The 21789-nt window shown below is 46.2% G+C and overlaps 1 protein-coding gene across 2 annotated transcripts; it reads left to right on the top strand.

Moving 5' to 3' along the window:
* Nucleotides 1–161: 161 nt before the first annotated feature.
* ACAA2 (acetyl-CoA acyltransferase 2) lies at nt 162–20147 on the top strand. Of its 2 annotated transcripts, none has more exons than XM_075411547.1 (10): nt 162–268; nt 5021–5187; nt 7234–7362; nt 9961–10077; nt 12208–12355; nt 14333–14508; nt 15504–15633; nt 17893–17963; nt 18592–18746; nt 19493–20147. In XM_075411547.1, exons 1-10 carry the CDS (start codon nt 253–255, stop codon nt 19575–19577), a joined length of 1194 nt encoding a protein of 397 aa, XP_075267662.1. In that variant the 5' UTR covers nt 162–252; the 3' UTR covers nt 19578–20147. The 2 variants fall into 2 exon arrangements, with proteins under 2 accessions (XP_075267662.1, XP_075267661.1); XM_075411546.1 differs by lacking the exon at nt 162–268 and adding an exon at nt 545–696.
* The last annotated feature ends 1642 nt before the right edge of the window (nt 20148–21789 follow it).

Below are 21789 nucleotides of genomic sequence, written 5' to 3'. Positions count from 1 at the left end.
CCGCCGTTGCCAGGGTAACGCCCGCCCGCCATTTCCCCCCGCCGCCGATTCGCCAAAGCGCGGCACCGCCCTTGCCAAGCTCGGGATAAGGAGGGGGAAAATTTAAACGAAATCGAAGCGAAAGAAAAAGGTTAAATTTTAAAAGGGATTAAAAAGAGCAGCCTGCGCCTTCCTCCCCGACTCAGCCCCCGGCGTAGCGAATGTGCGGCGCGCCGGGCGCAGCGGCGCGGAGCTGAGCGGCGCGGAGGGGCCATGGCGCTGCTGCGGGGTGAGGCTGCCGGCAGCCCCGGGGCGGGGGATGGCGGGGCCCTGGCTCTCCGCTTTGCCCCGAGGGGGAGCGGGACCCCGGGCTGGCGCCGTGAGGGCGGGCGGGGAGGCCGGGTCTGAGGCGCGGGCGGGCGGCGGCGGGAGCGGGCCTGACCGCGGCGGGCGGCCCTGTTGGAGGGGCTCGCCAGCCTCCTTGTCCCTGAGGAAAATGCAGAGCGGAGCCGCCTGAGGGACCGTCCGCGGCCCCGCAGGGGGGCGTGGGGGCATTTTCCTCCACGTCTGAGAGAGGAACGGCTGGGAACGGGCGCGACCTCTCGATGGGCACCACACGGAGACCCCTGAGGAGGCGTCTTCGTGTGTGGGGGCACAGAGTATCTACGCCTTTGGCTTTCTGCAGTCGTTGTGGTAGGAGCAAACCTGTAGCAGAGGGTGCGTATGTGCGTCCGGTGACGGGCCGGGTCTGCGTGCGGTGAGTAGAAGCGAGGCGTGAGGCGGCCATGGCCGAAAGCTGCTTTTCCTGCACCCAGCCCCGGCTGGTGTTGGCAGTGACGGTGCGGGGTAACTTCTGTTTGCAGGCGCCAACAGTTCCTAAAAGTCTTGGCGTAAAGAACCTCTGCGTGGTTTAAAGTTTGTGCCTCTTAAAAACGAGATAAAGATGCCCTTTAGCAGCCGGTCTTCTTTAAAACCAAAATGGCAATGGGGCTTTCTGCCTCTTCGACAGTGCCCTGTTACCCGGCAGAGCGTACCTAAGTAGTAACGTGCGTGTGAGTCGCGGTCGGCGGTTTCAGCGCGGGAAGCCGGTCCGGTCAGCGTGGCGGTCATTGGATATCGCTCCGCTGAACCGGATAATGCAGAGAGCAGCTTTGCCCGTGCTTGTTGGATGTTGGCTTTCGGTGCCTGTGTCGGGATCTTCTCTCATCTCTTGCCCCATGGTGTTTTTCATACACTGTTCTTGCTCCCGGATTGTTTTATTTTGAGGTTAATGATTGTTTTTTAGGCCTTCATGATGGGATCTGATGAAGAACTGTTTTCTTACCAAGTGCACTTGAGAAGTGTTGGAGACTTGGAGAATCTGTTTCAGATCTACAATAGCAGATCCCCATCTGAAAACAAAAATGGATTAAAAGAGGTCTTGAATTGAGTGTTTGATGAGGATTCAGAATGATTTTGCCTTTCTAGCCCCAGAATTCTCTCTATCCGTGTGCGTTTGGTAGTGTTCTTCTCTCATCCAGTGGTTATCACCTTGGAAAACTGCGGAGACTCTGGAAGTCTTGTCATGGTGGTGCAGAACATTAATGGGGACTTGGGAAGAGCTGACAAAGGCCACAGAGCCCTTTCTCAGGACTTCACCCGCCCCTTGTTGCCCCTCTTGAGTTTCTGCGGATGGAATAGGGTTTGTAGATGTCTCTCCAATCAAGCAAAATTAGGCAGGCTCTGGAGCAGTCCACCCTTAGGGGAATGGCTCTGTGGTCACTTTAATTCGGCGTAACCCAAGACGGGTTGCGCTGCTGCTACTGCTTCCCTTGCTGTTACAGTGCAGCCTTCGCTCTTAGTCTGGAATTGCTGTTTTAGGGAGCAGCCCGAAGCTGAACGTGGGCCCGGAACTGTTCCAAATGAGAATCAGCCCCTCACTTTCTGCTGGGTTAATCTTCAGCTGCCCTTGGTTACGTGATCTGCTCCGGTTTACACTTTGGCCCCACGGCGCTGCTGGGACGCGGTGGGCAGCAGCAAGCAGCCCCGGTGACACAGAGGGAGAGAGTGGTGTTGTGAAAGGAAGGCTTCAGGGCAAAGTTCCGTCCTTGTCCCCCGACAGTTTGTTTGGAAGGCAACCCGGTGTATGTGATTCAGCAAATAACGTGGGTAACCAACAACCTGGCCAAAAGGCAGGAGAAGAAGTTTTTTTAGTGTGGTCTATTTTTGTACAAGCATTGTTGCCATTTAATAATTTAAATTTAATGAAGACTGAGACTTGACATTCAATGAATTATTGTCAATACAGTGCATTTTGGATAGTTAAATGAAAGCAGCTGGTGTAAATTTCAATCTCTCACCTGACTATTTAGAGAGTCCAGGGACTGATTCTGCAGTGACTGCATTGAGCACACCCATTTTCCATGAACAGAAATGGGTGAAAGCATCCTCACTTTAGTTAAAAAAAACTTGTAGGGGTTCACACCTTGTGTCTGTTAATAGTTTTCAGCTTTTTTTGTAAAAAATATGTAGAGCCAGAGTAAAAAATGTTCAGTCAATGGGTGTAGAGTTGTTTTGGATTAAGTTGTATTACTTGCTGCTATGGATGGAATGATGATGAAGTGAGGAGTGAAAAACAATGATGGATGTAGCATGTACACTGTGTGTGTGTACAAGGGGCCAGTTCCGAGCCTGGGGACAGGGCTGTTTGGATGTGTCATGGTTAGCAGCTATTTCTTCCTTTTGAGGAAATGAATTCTGCTTCTCGCAGTTTTTGAGTAGTTACCGTGTCAGGGCTCCATTTTCAGGGAGCGGCAGTAGTGTGCTTGGCAAAGGCTTCTTTTGAAGGTCTTCTGGGTAGCCCAGAGGGAAGCCCATGGGCAGCATGAGGCTGTGAGGGTGTTACTCCGTTTTGCGATCTTGGTGGCTTGGAAAGCCGTGTTGGTTTTAGCTTTCATCCCTGTCCTTGTGGCTGTGATTCCTGCTTGGTCTGTTTCAGGGTATTTCCCAGATGAGGATCTGAGTATACTCGTTGCCTGTTTCAGGTCACAGCATTGGGTTCAGGTCCTGCTCAGCAGAGCCAGCTCGACCTTCACCGGTTTAGAAAGTCCTTTTCTGTATATGGCGTAGTCTGGGATCCACACAGGTGAGAGGCAGAGCAGCACCCTCCCTCTGACAACCCAGCCAGACAGGATGGGTCGCACAGGCTCTGACAGAGGGCCCGAAAACGGCGTTTGTGAGCAGCTTAATGAACAGGCATTTTCTTTTGCCTTCCTTCTATCTGTGTCACAGAATGGTCAGGGTTGGAAGGGACCTCTGTGGGTCACCCAGTCCAACCCCCTGCCCAAGCAGGGTCACCCAGAGCAGGCTGCACAGCACCGCGTCCAGGCGGGGCTGGAATATCTCCAGAGAAGGAGACTCCACAGCCTCCCCGGGCAGCCTGGTCCAGGGCTCCGTCACCCTCAGAGGAGAGAAGTTCTTCCTCGTGTTCAGCTGGAACTTCCTGTGCCTCAGTTTGTGCCCGTTGCCCCTTGTCCTGTCGCTGGGCACCACTGGAAAGAGTCTGGCCCCGTCCTCCTGACACCCACCCTGCAGATATTTGTAGGCATTTCTAAGGTCCCCTCTCAGCCTTCTCTTCTCCAGGCTGAACAAGCCCAGCTCCCTCAGCCTCTCCACGTAGGAGAGATGCTCCAGTCCCCTCATCATCCTCGTAGCGCCTCCGCTGGACTCTCTCCAGTAGCTCTTCATTTTTCTTGAACTGGGGAGCCCAGAACTGGACCCAGCACTGTAGATGGGGCCTCACTAGGGCAGAGTAGAGGGGAAGGAGAACCTCCCTCGACCTGCTGGCCACACTCCTCTTGATGCACCCCAGGATCCCATTGGCCTTCTTGGCAGCCAGAGCACACTGCTGGCTCATGGTCACCCTGTCGTCCCCCAGCACTCCCAGTCCCTCTCCACAGAGCTGCTCTCCAGCAGGTCAGCCCCAGCCTGTACTGGTGCCTGGGGTTGTTCTTCCCCAGGTGCAGGACCCTGCCCTTGCCCTCGTTGAACCTCATCAGGTTCCTCTCTGCCCAACTCTCCAGCCTGTCCAGGTCTCACTGAATGGCAGCACAGCCTGCCAGTGTATATATCCTTTCAGTGTTACTTTAAATAGCTGTGGGTGCCTCGTGGCAGCTGTAGGGAAGGAGTGAGAGCTCTGGTGTTCAACTGGGGGAAAGTTCACGGGCTGCCTCCTGCTTGCTTCTGCGCGCTGAAGCGGAGAGCCGCTGTGCCAGGCCGGCAGCAGATGGTCGGTTTGGTTCCGAGGCAGCTTCGCCCCAGTTGAAAGGCGTGTAGACTGCTGCTGGCCCAGGCGTTGGTACGCACGCGCGTTGGCACACGTGCTCCTGTCTGTTGAAAAATTGAATTTTCTTCTCAGAACCTGGAAGACTGATGCTGGTGCGGTTTAGATGACCTGTAGAATTCTGGAAGTACCAAGAATTTTTTGATTAGGGGATGTTTTTCCTCTTAAGTGAAAGGGATCCAAGTTCAAATGCATACTAAAATGTTTTTTGTTTTGCTTTTTTTTTTAATTCTTTGTGAAAACCGTTTCAGAGTAGAAGCCAAAAATCTGCTGATTTTGCTAGGATGAGGGAGTGCCCTCTCTCTGTTTTTTGAAAGAGCTGGTCCTGATCTGACAGTTTCCCAGAGGTCTACTATGAAATTTAATTCCATAGGCGTTGCTTTCATGCTTTTGGTACCCTGGCACTGGTGTCTGATGTGGTGTGGGCAGCCTCCGTTGTCCGCCTGGTGTCCAAACTACCTGGTTGTTTTATTTTCAAACCTGTTTGTGGATAAGAGGTATTTCTGGAATCTCCCCAGCTTTTCTTTCTGATCGTTCATTCTGCATACCTTCCTTGTCTGAAGCATTGCTGTACCTTGTTTCTCTTGCACTGCGTGGCTTCACGTTTTCTATCTTTATTTACAAAGTCTCTTGGGGATTTAGGATGTCACCCAGGTGGGGCCGACTCAGTGATTTTCCCTCAGATTCTGCACATCTGGATAATTCTCGCTTCCGTTGCAGGTGTATTCATTGTTGCAGCGAAGCGAACCCCTTTCGGGGCCTACGGAGGTTTGCTGAAGGACTTCTCGGCCATCGATCTGACAGAACACGCTGCTCGAGCTGCGTTGGCTGCTGGCAAGGTCTCTCCGGAGATCGTCGACAGTGTCGTGGTCGGCAATGTCATGCAGGTTGGTGGGACGGAAGAGTTGCTGGTCATGGAGTGTTTCGGTCGTCTCCTTTGGTCCTGTAGTTAGTTACCTCTGCTTTGCAGCCAAGAATAATGCTTAGGTATATATAATAATAATAAATACATATATAATATTTATTATATATATATATAAATATAATAAATATATAATATATATAAAATAAAGGGGTGAGTAGCCTTTGTAGTGTAGCGTTTCCTGTTCATGTTTAAGGGACGTACCCTGCATGATTTGTGATGTTACTGGGAGCAAGGCTTAACTTTGTTTTTTTTAGTACTAAAGATAGTTTAAACTAGGACGAGCTGATCTTCTGATAAATGTGGATTCATTAAATGGCTAGTTGCCAATCCCTGTTTTTTTTTCCTATTTTAATGACTTGAGCTGCGTAGCTTGATGATCAGTGAGTTTTCACTGGATTGGATAAATCCCTTTCCGGGGACTGTAGCTGGTTTGAGTCCATTTCCCCTGAGTTTTCAATAGAATTTTGAGTGAATACAGGTTTATTTGGAGCTGGAAGGATCCATGCCTTGACTGGCAGAGGCATTGGGACAGTCATATTTTTTCTGAAGAGCTTGTGAGGTAGATGCTACGGTGTGCAGGGTTCCAGCATGGCAAAACTGCAGTTATCCACGTTTCTAGATGAGGGTCTTTGGTTTGTATTCTGGCGTCACCGTTGCTAAAGGGGTAGGCACTCTTACCTTGCACTGAGTGTTTTAAGGGTGCCAAAGCAACAAATACCTGATAATTTTCATGAAAAGTGGACAAACATGCAGTATTCGCTAGGGATTTTCAGCCAAAAGAGTAGCATTTGATTATTCTGTCTACTACAGCTACGATCACAGTTTCTTATATTCAGCTTTTTAGGTTTTGTAAGAACTGTTTGTGGCCTAGGAAAAAAAAATTGCTGCGTCCAAAGCTCTTGCAATGCTTTCACATCAAAAATAGCATTCTCTTAATTAAAAAAAACGGGCTTTTCACGTTGAAATTACGTTTATTTTCCCTTGCATCATACTTTCCCATCCCAATAGTTTTTCTTTTTTTTAGTCCTGGGTTCCTCGTAAGTGTTATTTGATAAAGTTGAAATAACTATGAATGTATGACCATTTTAAACTCCCCTTCTTCAGCTCAAGTGGCTCGTTTAATTTTTTTTTCCCCTGAACTTGTGTTGGCCAGCAGCACTGCACAGAACTATGTCTTTATAATACACATTAACTTAGGGCATGGTCCCCAAGAGCAGAATTGTTCTCTCTATTTGGAAGAGATCCATTACAAACGTATGGCAGCGCTGGTAGAATTCTTTGTTCCGTACCTGTGCTTGCCATCATCTGCTGACTCGGTAGTCGAAATGCAGAAGCCTAATCTTTTTTGTTTCATCTCGTATTGGTGCCTGGTTCATTCAAGGAGTGGGTTCTGAAGCACACCGCTCTGTGTGCAGTACTTTGCTTTTCGAATAGGATAGAACCATCTTTGAAAAGCTTTGGAGGAATGAGGTTTCGTTGTTCGAACAGGCCAGTGTCCTGTCAGAACGTCACAGTTCTGAGATTTCACAAAATGGGTATAAAGCAGCAATGGCATCTCCGCATTTTCCACACTGTTTTTTGGGGGCTTTGCCCTGATAGTCTGAGCAGTTTTAATTTGCCTGGAAATAACTGCTTGCCAGTCAGGATCTGGTCTTAGGCCAGTCTGGTGTGTCTATGGTGGTTTGCAACTGAGGGATGAGGGAAAAGATCAGACCATGAAGTTGCTGACTTCAGTCTTAAGATCTGTAGTCCCATTTTTGGCCTGATGTGTAGCTTTTACGACACACAGTTTGTTTAAAGAGCATGTTAAGACATTGGCCCTTTTTGATGCTATAACATGGTGTCTTTTTGAAGTGAATCAAAGTGCAGCCCATGACTAGCAGGATTTCTGTTGAACATGGGCGATCTCCTGTCAGTGATGCAATTAAACCATTCTGACTTTTCATGAAGGCTTTTAGCTTCCAAAGAAATTAGAGTGTGACAAAACCTCCCTTTGTTCTGCCTGCAGACCTCCGCAGATGCGATATTTATTGCGAGACATGTTGGTTTACGCGTGGGAGTTCCTGTCGCGGTCCCAGCCCTCACGGTCAACAGACTTTGTGGCTCTGGTTTCCAGTCCATTGCCACTGGATGTCAGGTACAAGGTTCTTTTTTTCTGTATTAGTTGTAACCTTTATCAAACTGTTAACAGGAGAGAAGAGACGGGTGTAGAAAAGTGTGCTTGATGTTTGGGGTGAGGCTTTGGGATGGTGTGGTTAACACGCTGGAGGGAATGGATGCCATTCAGAGGGACCTTGACAGGCTGGAGAGATGGGCCTGCGTGAACCGCATGAAGTTCAGCAAGGCCAAGTGCAAGGTCCTGCATGTGGGGGTCGGGGTAGTCCCAGACACAAGTACAGGCTGGGCGGAGAGTGGCTTGAGAGCAGCTCTGAGGAGAAGGACGTGGGGGTCCTGGTGGATGAGAAGCTCAACATGAGCCGGCAACGTGCGCTTGCAGCCCAGAGGGCCAACCGTGTCCTGGGCTGCGTCAAGAGAAGCGTGGCCAGCAGGGCGAGAGAGGAGATTCTGCCCCTTGACTCCGCTCTTGTGAGACCCCACCTGGAGTCCTGCGTCCAGCTCTGGAGCCCCCAACAGGAGAAGGACACGGACCTGTTGGAGCAGGGCCGGAGGAGGCCACAAAGATGATCCAAGGGCTGGAGCACCTCTCCTATGAGGACAGGCTGAGGGAGCTGGGACTGTTCAGCCTGGAGAAGAGAAGGCTCCGGGGTGACCTTAGAGCAGCTGCCAGTGCCTGAAGGGGCCGACAGGAAGGATGAAGAGGGACATTTCAGAAGGGTGTGTAGTGACAGGACAAGGGAGAACGGCTCTAAACTACAAGAGGACAGATTTAGATGAGATGTTAGGAAGAAATTCTTCCCCATGAGGGTGGTGAAACCCTGGTGCAGGTTGCCCAGAGAAGCTGTGCCTGCCCCCCTCCCTGGCAGGGTTCAAGGCCGGGTTGGATGGAGCTCTGAGCACCCTGGTGTGGTGGAAGATGTCCCTGCTGATGGCAGGGGGGTTGGAACCAGATGATCTTTCAGGTCCCTTCCAAGCCTGACCATTCTCTGATTCTATAAACATGGATTTTTAGCGTCCGCTGGTAGAGACTTCCTATCGTCCCGCATGGTTTTGTGCAGGAGTTCATCCGGCACAGTGCCATATTTTGTAGTTGGTTTTAAAAATCATCATTCTAGCTGTTCTGAGTTAAATCTAAGGAAGGCAACAAGTGTTAGCCAGCGAAATAGAGCTCAGCTGTGCATTAGTTGCATGCTGTGATCCTGTTTGTATGCACTGGAGTTACTGGGCATCGGAACCACTGCAGGAGGCTTTCGTCTTGTTTGATCATTGTTTATATTCTTACCTGGCTAGCTGCGTAAGCAGCAACCTGTGCTTTTTAAGCGTGTTTTTGTTGAAAGATGAAAACCCTCTCAGGGGTTAGATCACTGATAGCATCACTTCTTTTAAAATAGAAGAAAACCAACTTCTCTTTCAGCAGTTGGCCAGAACCACAGAGTAAGATGGTGCAGTGGTACAGTGATTTTTATTTCATTTGTTCCTACAGACCAACTGTCTACCACTAAGAGTGGTCTAGACTTTACAAAATTAAACGGTATTTTATAAATATTTGAGCACCCACATGGTTGTTTTTTGTTGTTTGTGGTTTTTTTTGAAGTTCCCATTGTCTAGAGAATTATTTCAGTCTGATCCTCTAGAGGAAGAAATGTGGAAGACACTGTAGAGCTGAGGTTATGTGTTTACAACAAGATCCATCTGACTGTTTGGTCTGGGGTTTTTTTAGTGCCTGCTGTAAAGGCCACACACGTTAGTCTACACTGGAAAAATCTGTTGGAGAATTGGCCACTTATGTCAAAAGTATAGCTGTGAGGTCTTTTCCAACGATGTCATTCCATCAATGCAGCTGATGCTTCTGTATTTCTCTGGCACACAACAAAGCTGCAGATTCCGTTGTGAGCTGCTTAAATGTGCACAAAGCTCTTGGTAGCTGTAGGAAGCATATATCACTGCAAATTAGTCATGCTAATTATTAACTAGCCATCTCAAACACATGTCAAGGTAATTTCATCTGCTTCCATACCAGTAATAACCTTAACTGTCCAATGGAGTGAATCATTTGGAGGAAGCAGAATTTCTTAGTGGTCCCCTGGTGAGTTTAGGAATTAGGGCTTTCAGGTTCTGTGCGCTTTGCGAGTGATGAATGAGTGCAGTTTGGGGGTCTCTTTTGGCAGCTTACCTGGGTAAGGTTTTCTAAAATGATGTGCTGTTTTTTTATGAATTGTAAGGTCCAGTTTCAGGCTTTGAAGTTTAATTTGTGTTCATTTTGAGAACAGTAGGAGCTCGAAAAAAAGAAAACTGTATATGAACCTAACCACACGAGCATGGGGATGCTTGCTGGCTTTGTTCATCAGTCCTGTCGTATGTGTGTGCCCCTGTTCTCTTCCTCCCTCATTGAGACAATCATTCCTTGCTAAAAGGGGGAAGAAGGAACACGTAATGAAAGAGACAGACCCCAATCTTAATAGAACGGTAGACCCTGCATAGACACACACGTGGCTGAGCTTGAATTCATTCTGTGTGTGTGGCTTTGTAGGTGACAAGGTCTTTTTCTAAACCGGTTGTTATTGTCTTACAAAAGCAGCAGACTAAATCCCAGATCTGTTTTGTTTTCTGTCCACAGGAAATTTGCCTGAATGACTCAGAAGTTGTTCTGTGTGGTGGAGGTGAAAGTATGAGCCAGGCTCCTTATGCAGTTCGAAACGTTCGATTTGGAACCAGATTAGGAGCAGAACTCAAGGTCTGGTACTTTTTTTTACCTTTTTTTTTGTTTAATTTCTGCAAATAAAGTCATGATTACAGAGCAACGTGAAGTATTGGGCCTGTTGACACTACACCCTGCGGAGAGGGACCTGGGAGTGCTGGTGGACGACAGGTTGACCATGAGCCAGCAGTGTGCTCTGGCTGCCAAGAAGGCCAATGGGATCCTGGGGTGCATTAAGAGGAGTGTGGCCAAGCAGGTCGAGGGAGGTTCTCCTTCCCCTCTACTCTGCCCTAGTGAGGCCCCATCTGCAGTACTGTGTCCAGTGCTGGGCTCCCCACTTCAAGAAAGATGAGGAGATACTGGAGAGAGTCCAGCGGAGGGCTATGAGGATGATGAGGGGACTGGAGCATCTCTCCTACGAGGAGAGGCTGAGGGAGCTGGGCTTGTTCAGCCTGGAGAAGGGAAGGCTGAGAGGGGACCTTAGAAATGCCTCTAAATATCTGCAGGGTGGGTGTCAGGAGGATGGGGCCAGACTCTTTTCAGTGGTGCCCAGCGACAGGACAAGGGGCAACGGGCACAAACTGAAGCAGAGGAAGCTCCAGCTGAAGATGAGGAAGAATTTCTTCCCTCTGAGGGTGACGGAGCACTGGACCAGGCTGCCCAGGGAGGCTGTGGAGTCTCCTTCTCTGGAGACATTCAAGACCTGCCTGGACGCGGTCCTGTGCAGCCTGCTCTGGGTGACCCTGCTTCAGCAGGGGGTTGGGCTGGGTGACCCACAGAGGTCCCTTCCAACCCCGAACATTCTGTGATTCTGTGAAATGAAATAATTAGAGATTAGGTCCAGGTTTAGTTGTTCATTTATCCAGTATTCTCACATTATCAAAACGGTAGGTTCAGGCAGTTTTGTTAAGCATGCCAGTTTTCTAACTTTTCCAAGACCAGCTTTGAACTTCTGTTCCATGTTAAACATCTCCATAAACTCTTAGACACAAAATTTAATTCACTTGCTACATCCCATCAAAGTACGGTATGAAAAATAAAAAAATTTCTGATGTCAGAGGCTGTGAAAGAAAGGCATACACAGTTTAGGCAAAGCTGGTAAGGCTAGCGGTGGGTGGAGAGACTGGTAAAGAACGTGTGTACTTGCAAGCTGTAAGCGTCTCTCAATTTTAAAAATAGTAAACTGAACTTAAATCCATTGACGGAGAAATTATTTTCACGTTATCTTCTGAAGACATATCCTTAGGGAATACTGTGGGAAATTTGCAGCAGGACCCAGTTCTGCTCTGATAATTGCCGTTTATTCAGTGGGTCGTAATCGCCATCAAAATGCTAAATTAGGATAGTTCAGTGTTTGAGCACTTTGGGTTTTTTTCTACGCTGTTTTTCCACGATGACGGTGGTGAGTATGAAGTATGCTCGACTCTGTTCTGTGAGTCTCATGTGGCAGTGTGACTCGGCCTCAGTTCCCGCAGAGAACACCCTCCCGAGGTAGCTGATAACGCTGAGTCTCCGTAGGTGCCGCTGGGTTCTTACTGTGAAGATAATGGAATTATACACTTGCGGGTGAAGAAGTGATTTATCTTGCAGAACTTTACTGGTGACAGAGAGGTGGCAAAACCCCTCTGGACTGACTGGGCTTGCCTTTATCAGGTTAAGTGAAGCTAGACTTGGGTATTTTCTCACCCAAGATGTTTTAGCCACAGAAACCTTGGACTCAAGTAAGGCGATTTTACCTGACAGTAGAGAGCGAGCCAGGGAGTCAGTAGTCTGCTGTGCCTTTTCACAGTTCCTCACCTTTCCTTCTTGGTAACCAGGAATTCAGGTGCGTCCTCTCATATGTCTCGAATAAATGATTCATGCAGCAGTGAAATACGCTGAAATGCGAAGAATCACAGGCTTTTCCCAGTGTCTCAGGGCCACACGTGAGTGGAAAGAACCACACTGGAGCACTATGCAGATTAACTAAAAGAACACACAAGAACTTGCATACTGTTTTGCAGTGCGTTTGTTCTGTTGTAAATTAAAGAAAGTATCTGTAAGTAACCTGAGTTAATTTTACGGAGACATTACATTCCAAGAGGCTGCTGACTAAGTAGAAGCTGTCAATAATAAATGTTAATATTGCTGTGCTTTATGATTTTCTTTTCGTCATGTTCCATGCAGTTGGAAGATACATTGTGGGAAGGTCTAATGGATACGCATGTTAAAATCCCTATGGCAATTACGGCGGAGAATCTGGCTGCAAAATACAACATCACGCGAGAAGAATGTGACCGATACGCCCTCAAAACACAACAGAGATACAAAGCTGGTTAGTGAATTTAGGAATGGAAGTGTTTATGTGATACAAGTTACAAATCTAGTCAGTTGTTAGCATCGATATAAAGTATTTTTGAATTTTCTATAACTTGTGCATCTTGGTGTAATTTGTCTATTTGCAGGTACTGTAATTCATGGTGTTTTTTCGTTTTTTTTTTCCTCTGTGATAGAAGTAGCCCGCTCGTAGGGGGTTTGGCTTTGGATGCACTGAGCCAAGTGGTGTGCCTGTCAGCAGGTTGAGTCCCAAGCCCCTTTCCACCGTCTTGCTGCGTCTCTTCCTGGCAGACATTCGGTGGCTGTTGAGGCAGCAAATGCCGTTGGCCTGTCACGTGTCACCTCCTGCCTGAGCAGGATTCGTGTGCGTGAACATAGCTTGTCGGTGCGCCTTTGGTGCGATGCCTTGCCCTTGGCTTCCCTGCAGCAGAGCAGCGTTGTCCCGGGCGTACCTGACTCTTTGCTTTCCGCTTCCCTGCGGAACAGTCCTCTCCCACAGCGACCCACATCCTTCTTGCATGCCAGCGTGTGCTATAATTGATCTAAAGCCTTTTTTCTTTCTTTTGTAATTCATATGCTCTGCTACAACCCTTGAACAGTTAGAGCAGATGGAATCTGAGGAGGGGATTTTTGTTCAGGACGTGTGTTTAGACTGTTCTCTGGGTGGTTTTTGTGGCCAAAGCCAGAAGTCGGAGGCGTGGGATTACTGTGGAACTGATGGATAGCGTAAACAGGATGGTAGTCCAAAAAAACAAAAGAATGGCTAGTGGTTGCCCTGGGACTTCACCATCCATTGCAACCCAACGATGAACAGAAGAAGCAAAGATCTACTTTTAGAATCCAGTGCTTTTTAACAGCTGCTTCTCTTGAAGGAAGATTTGGTGTTTTTTTCAATGGGTGTAGCAGTGCTTTTTGTAACTTTTCTTAGTCGTGCGTTACCTTCCCTGCTAACTCCTGCCATTCCTGGAGCCTCTGCTAGAAACTGTGCCCTTGAGGAGGCTTTTGCTTCTTTCGTGTTTTCTAGGATTTTGCCTTGCTGTTTTTATTGCTGCTTGTTATGATCAGTTCACCTGATTCCACACAGAGAGTCCTGTGGCTAATCAGGAAAGAAAAAGATTGTGTAGAATTTGCTGAGAAAATTCAGAGCTAGCTAAGCAACATCAGATGCGGCAATTTCAGTGCCTTAGTTTTTAATCCCTTAGAGCTGCATTTGGGGAATGATTTGAAATGGGTGGGAGTCTTGGTTCAGTTTTGGGAGATAGCAGTTGTTTTGGTTTTAAATCTGTGTGTTCACATCAACATTGGGCACCCAAAAGGTAGTGTTTAGTTGCCTGAATATTGGTGTCTAATGTCGTCTTAGGTGATGTGGCCAGATGCTCTTATGGGCATCTTAGATCCGTACAATGCCTGGAATGGTCTCAGGTTGTTTAGGCAGCTGAATCCTGTTCTAAGATCGCGACTTGACTGTGAGATGCTGTGGAGGAGGAGCTTGGACAGGATTTGAATTTGATATACAAGAGCTTTTGCTGGTTATCAACAGAGAAAATGTGGCTCGGGATTTTTTTCCACATTCCTCTCTGTGTGAGGTTTACAGCTTCTTGGCCATCTGATAAGTGACAGAGCTGTAGAATACAGCAACAACACAGGGGCCTGTGTACCAAAAAATAAATCTAATAATTAAAATAAAAAATCAGTTATTTGCAGCTGAAATAGCACTTTAATATTTGAGACTTTCTTTGGAGAAGTTTGAGAATGTATTTGTAGAGTTTTTGCCCAGTTTCTGGAAAACCAAACAAACAATAAAACACCAACCAGCCTATTTAAGCAAAATAAAGCATAAACAGCACTGTCCCTGAACTCGTGGTTAAAACAGAGCAAAGGTTGTGTGCGCATGAAAAAAGGACTGGTGGTTGTGCTGCGCAATCCTCTGGATCTTTTTATCAGAGTCCTTTTATTTTCCTTTTTGTGGTTGCAGCTCATGAGGCTGGTTACTTCAATGCTGAGATGGCACCAATTGAAGTGAAGACAAAAAAGGGGAAGGAAAGCATGCAAAAGGACGAGCACCCAAAACCCCAGAGCACTCTGGAACAACTGGCAAAACTCCCACCTGTCTTTAAAAAGGATGGAACGGTGACTGCTGGGAATGCTTCAGTGAGTATGTCACAGCCTTTGGTTGCAAAAGGGTCGCCGCTTAAGGTTCTCCAAATTTATTGTCGCTGTATTTACGTCTCACTGAGCCGCCTTTGGCTGTCAGCGGTGTCTCCTGATGAAAATGATTTCTAATTCTGCAATTGAATGCCCGTGGCTGACTGTTCCGGCCCCAAGATGGCAGGGGGTCCTTGAGTCTGCTCCTCTGTCCTAAAACTTGGTTCTGTGGATTGTCAGTGTCCTTTTAGTGAGGCATTGACACTTCCTCATCAGCCTTGAATTAAGCAGTTGGTACCGGCACTGGCTATGTGGAATTAGCCGTTCTACTTTCTTTTGGGGGCAATGATTACTGAACATTTGCTTTACAAATTGTGCGTTGTATCAGTGGGCGTGCTGCTGCTGCTGATCTTGGTGCCACAATTAGTATCCTCTGTAGTGCAAACGACATTTTGCTCTTACCCGGAGCAGGCTGGGCGCTTAGCAGCATGTCATTACAGACTGTTCCTCTTGCAGTCATTATCTTAATCAATTAATTAATGTTCTTTGGGCCGGAAGGACCAGTGTGATCAGGTAATCTGAATTCCTGCCTAAAATAGATCGTAGGCACAGTAAGTAGGGGTGTCTGTAAAGTGTCTTTTATAATTAATAGTACATGCGCTATCTAATATTAATAGTGTCCTTGCAAGTCTACAGAATGATACTTCCAGTGTAAGGGAGACTTTAAGCGGCAAAAACGTATTTTACTTTGCTAAAACATTGAAATTAATTAAACCTCTATATTTGACTTTCTTTCACCGTCCACCGAATAGTGAAAGATTGTGGTTTGTTGTTTTGAGTAAACACTAATACGTGTTAAATGTTAATAATAGTGTTATGGACGCCAGGTTTTTTTGAGGGGCTTATTTAGTTGAATATGGGGGGTTTAACATGGTATGTGTGGGGTTTTTTTGTCTGTCTGTATTTTCTCCGCTAAGAAGGCTTTTCTCTCTTATTGCAAGGGGGTGTGTGATGGAGGTGGTGCAGTCATTATTGCCAGTGAATCAGCACTGAAAAAACACGCTCTTACTCCTCTGGCAAGAATAGTAGCCTATCACTCAGCCGGCTGTGACCCTTCCATAATGGGCATAGGTAAGTTGCAGTGAAGCACCTTATTTTACAGCATCAAGCAGCATTAAAATACTCTTGTGCTGAACATTCTGAAGAAAAGGAGGCTGCAGGAGTGCGGTAGCTGTGAAGGTGTTTGTGTGGCTTAGGGCAGAGAGATTTGTCCATTCCACTGCGTCGGTCTGTCCCTGTGACGCGGAGGGACAGAGTTACTCCTTGGCCGGGCCGAAAGGGTGTGTGCGGTGCCTGCCCTATGGCGTTAGCACTGAACTCTGGTACCCCAGCCACCTGTTTTTTTTCTCCTTTTTTACTCACTCTGTTAGTAAGTCAAGAAAATAGGCACTCTCTCCATTTTTTTAAAACCAGTTTCCTCCTGAAATTCACTTCAGTTTCCTGTAAGCTTTGAGTCCTAATGTTAGATGTGTAACTATGAGTTGTCTTCCTCACGTCTTGCTGAAGGAGTGTGGGCTGTGTGTAGCCCTTTCAGCAGTTACTCAGTTGCTCAAGCTGAGGTTGGATTCCAGGATACACACCTGTCCAGGTATTATTTTTGGCAAACCAACAGCTTCTCTGTTTTTTGTTGGTCTGTGTTTTATGCTTCCAAATCAAGTAGCTGGTAACGCAAACAACCCTTGAAGCCGATCCAGACACCCCAGGATTTTTCCCTTCTGTTCAGTTTGGAGACAGCATTGTATCCCAGCATGGCTTTTCCTTTCCGCCGCTCTGTTCAGAGAAGTCATTGTTGGCTGGTTCCAAGTGTCAGTAGAAATGCAAATGAAGCATTGTCAGATTTGTTTTCTTGATCAGGCTATCCGACCAACACGGCCTTCAAAGCAAATGTAGAGGGAGGGTCTCTTTCGCTAGACTTTATGCTGTCATTGTGCTTTCGAAACTAGCCCATTCTGTCTAGGTCAGGCAACTCTTTTAGCTTGTTTAAAAACTTCATAAATCATATGGAGAAACAGTTAGTATCCTCACTCCTTAACACCATAGCTTGTCCCCAGCAACTCCAAAAGACCAGATGAGATTCATCAGCAGGACGGCAACAGATCAGAGAACAGGAGCTCAGACTGAGCAACTGCCCTTTCACATACTGATGGTGACAGGGAGTCCTGCCTCACAATGTCTAGTAAGAGAATTCATTATTTCAAAAAAAACCACAAAACAACAGAGAGAGGAAAAACTAGTGTACTTGGCTGTCATTGATGGTCTTTGTGTTGTCCACAGGAGACCCTCCCATGACTCTCGGGCGTAACGGGCATACTGAAATCGTCCGTAATGAGATGCATTTAGAGTCTCGTATTAAGCCGCCTGAGGCTTTCTAATAATCCACTGAGCTTTGAACTGGGCCCTTTCTTCTTTTAGTTTTTCGGTCACTTACTTATTTTTGGGTTTTATTCTTTGAGCTAGGACTTTTCAACACCGTTTTGTGGTAGTGAGACAGCATTTAGGATTGCTGACGTTCTAGGATTGGTTTGATGGGGAGTTCTTTTGTCTAATGATGAGCTGCCATCTAACATCTCGCTGCGTTTGTCCTACAAACACATACCTAATTAGCCCTTTCCAGTTCTCTTTGAGCGTCTCTTTCCTTAGGTAGCTGTGCTTTGAGATGAATCTCCTCTAGTGGATTATACTAGGTGGTAGATGTCAGCTTTCTTCCAGAGAAGAGTTTTATTGCAAAACTCTGTAATATGCTCAGAAAAAAAATCTTCCTGCCTGCAGTTGGCTGGGACCTGGGTCCAAGGGAACATTTTCTGGTGATTTGTTTTGAGTAGAAGATTTTCAGATAAATTATGTTAAGAACACCAAAACAAGAAGACCATAACTAAACACATAACCAGCAAACTCTAGTACAGCCTGCGTTTTTCTTTTTTGTGTACCTGGAGGCGGCAAGTCTTGAGGAAAGAATAAGTTGAACCGAGAGTACCGGGAAGAGAATGCCTCAAAACTGTCGTGAAGTTGTTTTATTTGGGTGGGGACTGGAAGTTCTACTGACTTGAAAGCTGTGCGTGTGTTTGCCAGCATAGCTGTGCAGCATTTGTGACGCTCCTAACTTTTCTCTGGCAGTGTACTGAGAGGGCTGCCAAATAGTTTTGAGATTTAGGAGTTCTCCTATCACCTCCTAAAGCAGGTGAGTGGCATATCCAGAATTCACTGGCTGCACAGAGGCTCATGGGAGGGAGTCTGGTGAGGATTTATGAAGCCATCCTATGTATAAGATGTTTATAAGCATTTATTTCTTGATGTTTTATTGAACTAACTGCGCATACAATTTGCAAATAGGCCCTGTACCTGCAATTACCGAGGTTCTGAAGAAAGCAGGACTGAGCCTGAAGGACATGGATTTGGTAGAGGTAAGGAGTCTTAACGTGAACGGTGAGGTCACTCCTGTTCTTTTTAGTAGAAACATTCCACTCGTACGTGTAGCCCGTCATCACAAGGTGGGTGTTTCTGCATGTCTGGAGCTCACTGGTCCTGCCTGACCTCTGTCCATCTAGTTTCTGCCAGACAGTTGCACCGTCATTACAAAAATCTCAGGCACGTGGAAACTGAAAATGGTGTGATAGCATTCCATGGAAAAAAATACCTTCGTGTGGCGTGGGGATTATACTCTGTTGCTGGACTGTTTTAAGTTAGTCACACTTCTCCGTTTGTGAACAAGGCTGGTTTTTGTCAGAGCAATACGGTCTTCATGAACACATCGCGTCAGAATATACCACAACTTTTTTTTTTTTAATAAAATTTACTACATACTTGGTGTGTATCACATGTGCCAGAAGGATTTGAGTTTACTTTGGGTTGGCCTGACAGTTTGTATATTGTCTGAATACGCTTTTGTAAACACAATGTTTAATATTTTTCTCCATCAAAATGACCTGGAAAATAAGCGCGCCTCGTTTAATCTTGCGTGCACGCACGCTGCGGAAAGCTTGCGTGGGCGAGTCAGACACGAACAGTGGTGTTGTTTCTCGGTTGTTTTAGGTGAACGAGGCATTTGCACCTCAGTATCTGGCTGTGGAAAAAGTTCTGGGCCTTGACCCGGAAAAATCCAATGTCAACGGAGGTGCCATCGCTGTAGGTCATCCTTTGGGTGCTTCAGGAGCACGGATCACAGCTCATCTGGTTCATGAATTAAGGTATGTACGTAGCTGGTAGTTGCCAGTGGGTCTGATCCAAGCCCAGAGCAGTCAGTGGGAAGGCTTCCTGTATTGAAATGGCCTTTGAGCAAAGTCTGTGCTTAACAGGGTGCATTTTAAAAGGCTTGCTCGTCACCTTCTTTCTCCTTTAGTGCGGTGTCACAAATTTTGACTCTTTTGGCTTGCTTGATATGCTTAGCACCATTTTAATCTGAATTTTCCTCCTTTTTTTTTCCCTTCAGGGCAAAGATCACTGTTTCTTTTTGCTTGTACTTGCAACACTGTATTAGTGTTCAACCGTACAGCCTCAATTAATTTGCACCTTGCAGAAGACTGTTTCTTGCAGTGTGCTGTACAAAACACAGCTTTTAAAAACTGTCTTGGCGGTAAACTTATATTTTACTTACACCATTTTTATTATGTGTTGAAACCACAAGCATCCCGTCATGTCATTCCTTGCCGTTTTGTCTTCCAAAGAACGATATAACGTACCATCTTTTCAATGGTAAAAGACTCAGACCTGCAACTCCTTGTTTTTCTACAGAAATATTTCACCATCAGTTGGGGCTTCATGGTGTTTTTATAGAAAAAGAAGAACATAGACATGCTAAAATGTCATCTTTAGTAGTACCTTGCTGATGACAGAATCACAGAATGGACAGCTAGTTTCCTTTTGTAAAATCAGGACAGCAGGTACTACGATGTTATCAATGTAAATAATTTTCACTGTTACTTTTTCTGTACAGGCGTCGTGGTGGGAAATACGCGGTTGGCTCAGCTTGCATCGGCGGCGGCCAAGGTATTGCTGTTCTCATCGAGAACACAGCCTGAGAGATTCTGGAGACTGCAGCGTTGCCCGAATTGCTGATTTCCTGAGAAAGCTCTGCCTTGTCTGACAGTAATGCGTCACTGCCTGCCTTCATGTTGTGCCATTCCTCCAAGGTAAAGGAATAGCTGAGAAGTCTGAATTCTGAACAAGGAGATTCACTAGTGTCTTTTCTAACTAAAGGAAATGTAACATCAATATAATTTCACACCGATGAAGTAAAAGTTTCTTTTCAATCAAAGTTAATGTATTTCTGAAGGCAAAATTCTTTTAATTTCCTGAGGAAATTGCCTGTCAAACGTTCACCAAACCTGCCTTAAAATAGCAGTCAGTGAAGCTTTTTAAGCAAGTATTGCTTAAACTACTCTGATTTCAGCTATTGCTGCTGTCTGGCATCTTTTCTCATCAGGAAATGTGAAAATTTAATTGGAGACCTGCTGAAGTATGCACTGATTGTAGATTGATGGCTATAACCTGTACCCTGCTGATTTGCAAGGGAAAAAAAAATGAGCGAAAGCTGAAATTTCCATTGTGCCTCCCAAAAGAACAATAAATAAAACGGGAAAAAAAAAGGGCTTGGTGGTCCTCTGTTTGTTTGTTTATTTTAAAAGTAAATCCCTGTGAGAATTGTTAGTTTTGGTAAATCATTGTTTGGTTTTGGAGAGGCTGTTTTTCCTGGCCTAGAACTAACTGGTGCTTGCTAGGTAGTTTCTAGAGAACTCCAGCAAATCTGCCGGCCTGCCAAGAAGGGGGGTCGTTGGATTTAACTGCGTTGCCGCGTGGTAACTGTGTGCACACAGCAACCTATTTCTGAAGTTCCTCTGATAGTATGATCAACTTGGGTCGCTTCACGCGGGGCTGTTCTTAGCTAATTTGAGAAGTGCCCATCTGAGCAGGCTGTCTTGCCTCTCCCAGGCAGCTGAGCTCAAGTTATGAGTGATTTGACATAATGTAGGTTGCGTTTGGATGACACGAGATCTCCGTTGACTGTGCTCCTTGAAGTCCTCTAGGCTCGCTGTACCGTCAAGAGCAACTTGCAGCTTGCACTGATGTAGATGTCTGCAATAGGTACTCGCAGTTAGTTGGAGAGGTCCCATGTCAGAGACAGCGCGTGCTTCTCCAGAGCCAGTATGGTGCTACACAGAGTAAAATTAGGAGAGACTTCTGCCTTTTATGCTTTCTCATCCTCTGCTTCTGCCTTACTGCTTTCTCATCCTCTGTCCACTGTCAAAATACTGCTTATCTGCAACTTTTTCTTGCCACTCCACTGGCATGAGCTGTGATGGTTGTGAAAGATGGGAGGGCCTTCAGAACCTGACTGCCTAGCCTAGCAAGAAATTCAGGTCAAGGCAAGTGTTGTTTCAACTGGTGGATAACAGTTGAAGTATGCTGATCACTGCTCCTGGAGTTTTTATGGATGCAATGTCTTTAATGACTGTAGAAATATGTAGTGCCATTTATATGGATTTAAAAAAACTCAGCTGCCCTAAGGCAGCAAAGCAGAGGTTCCTCTAACACGGCATCTGTTTTCCTCTTTCTACTGTATCTTAGCAAGGTGGGGTTACTGGGGTTTCACTGTGCAAGATACAGATGCCACGTGGATTTGATAAAGCGGGATGTTTTCTATCCTTAGTTCCTTCCATAATAACCAATAACTAATTCCCTCTTCTTTCTTGACTGTGAATAATTGTTGAACTCTTATTTTCAGAGAACTGGCCGTAGTTTTTCCAGGATATCGTCCCTGTGTAGTAACAGTTGTTTCGGAGCTCATCGCTGTGTAGGTATAGTAACGAGTAATCCCCTTCATGCACTTTATTTTGTGCATAATGTTTCATTTCCCCCTTCTATCCATCAGATTTTTGAGATCCGCGTGTAATCCTAGCTGTGAGAGTTGAATTTGGTCATCTTGAATAATTGTGCGTTTTCTGCAAAATGCATCATGATGTCCACCTCATTTTCCAGATGACTTATGAACGTGCTATCAGCACAGGTGATTGTACATCCTGCTAGTAACCTTTCTTTGCTCTGTAAGCCAGCTGCTTATTCCCGTATCATTCCGTTTTCATTCTGTTCATTTCCTCTAAGAGCCTCTGATGAGGGGCTTGGTCATACCAAAGTGAAACAGTGAAATCCTTTCCCATGAAGTTACTGGGATGTAACGTATTGCACTTCTAACAGACGCAACTTCTCCCACAACTTCCAGGTCTGAAGATTCGG

The sequence above is a fragment of the Opisthocomus hoazin genome, chromosome Z, assembly GCF_030867145.1.
Source record: "Opisthocomus hoazin isolate bOpiHoa1 chromosome Z, bOpiHoa1.hap1, whole genome shotgun sequence".
NCBI lineage: Eukaryota > Metazoa > Chordata > Aves > Opisthocomiformes > Opisthocomidae > Opisthocomus > Opisthocomus hoazin.
Note: the sequence above shows the minus strand (reverse complement) of the source record. Positions and strands in the feature narration are given on the sequence as shown.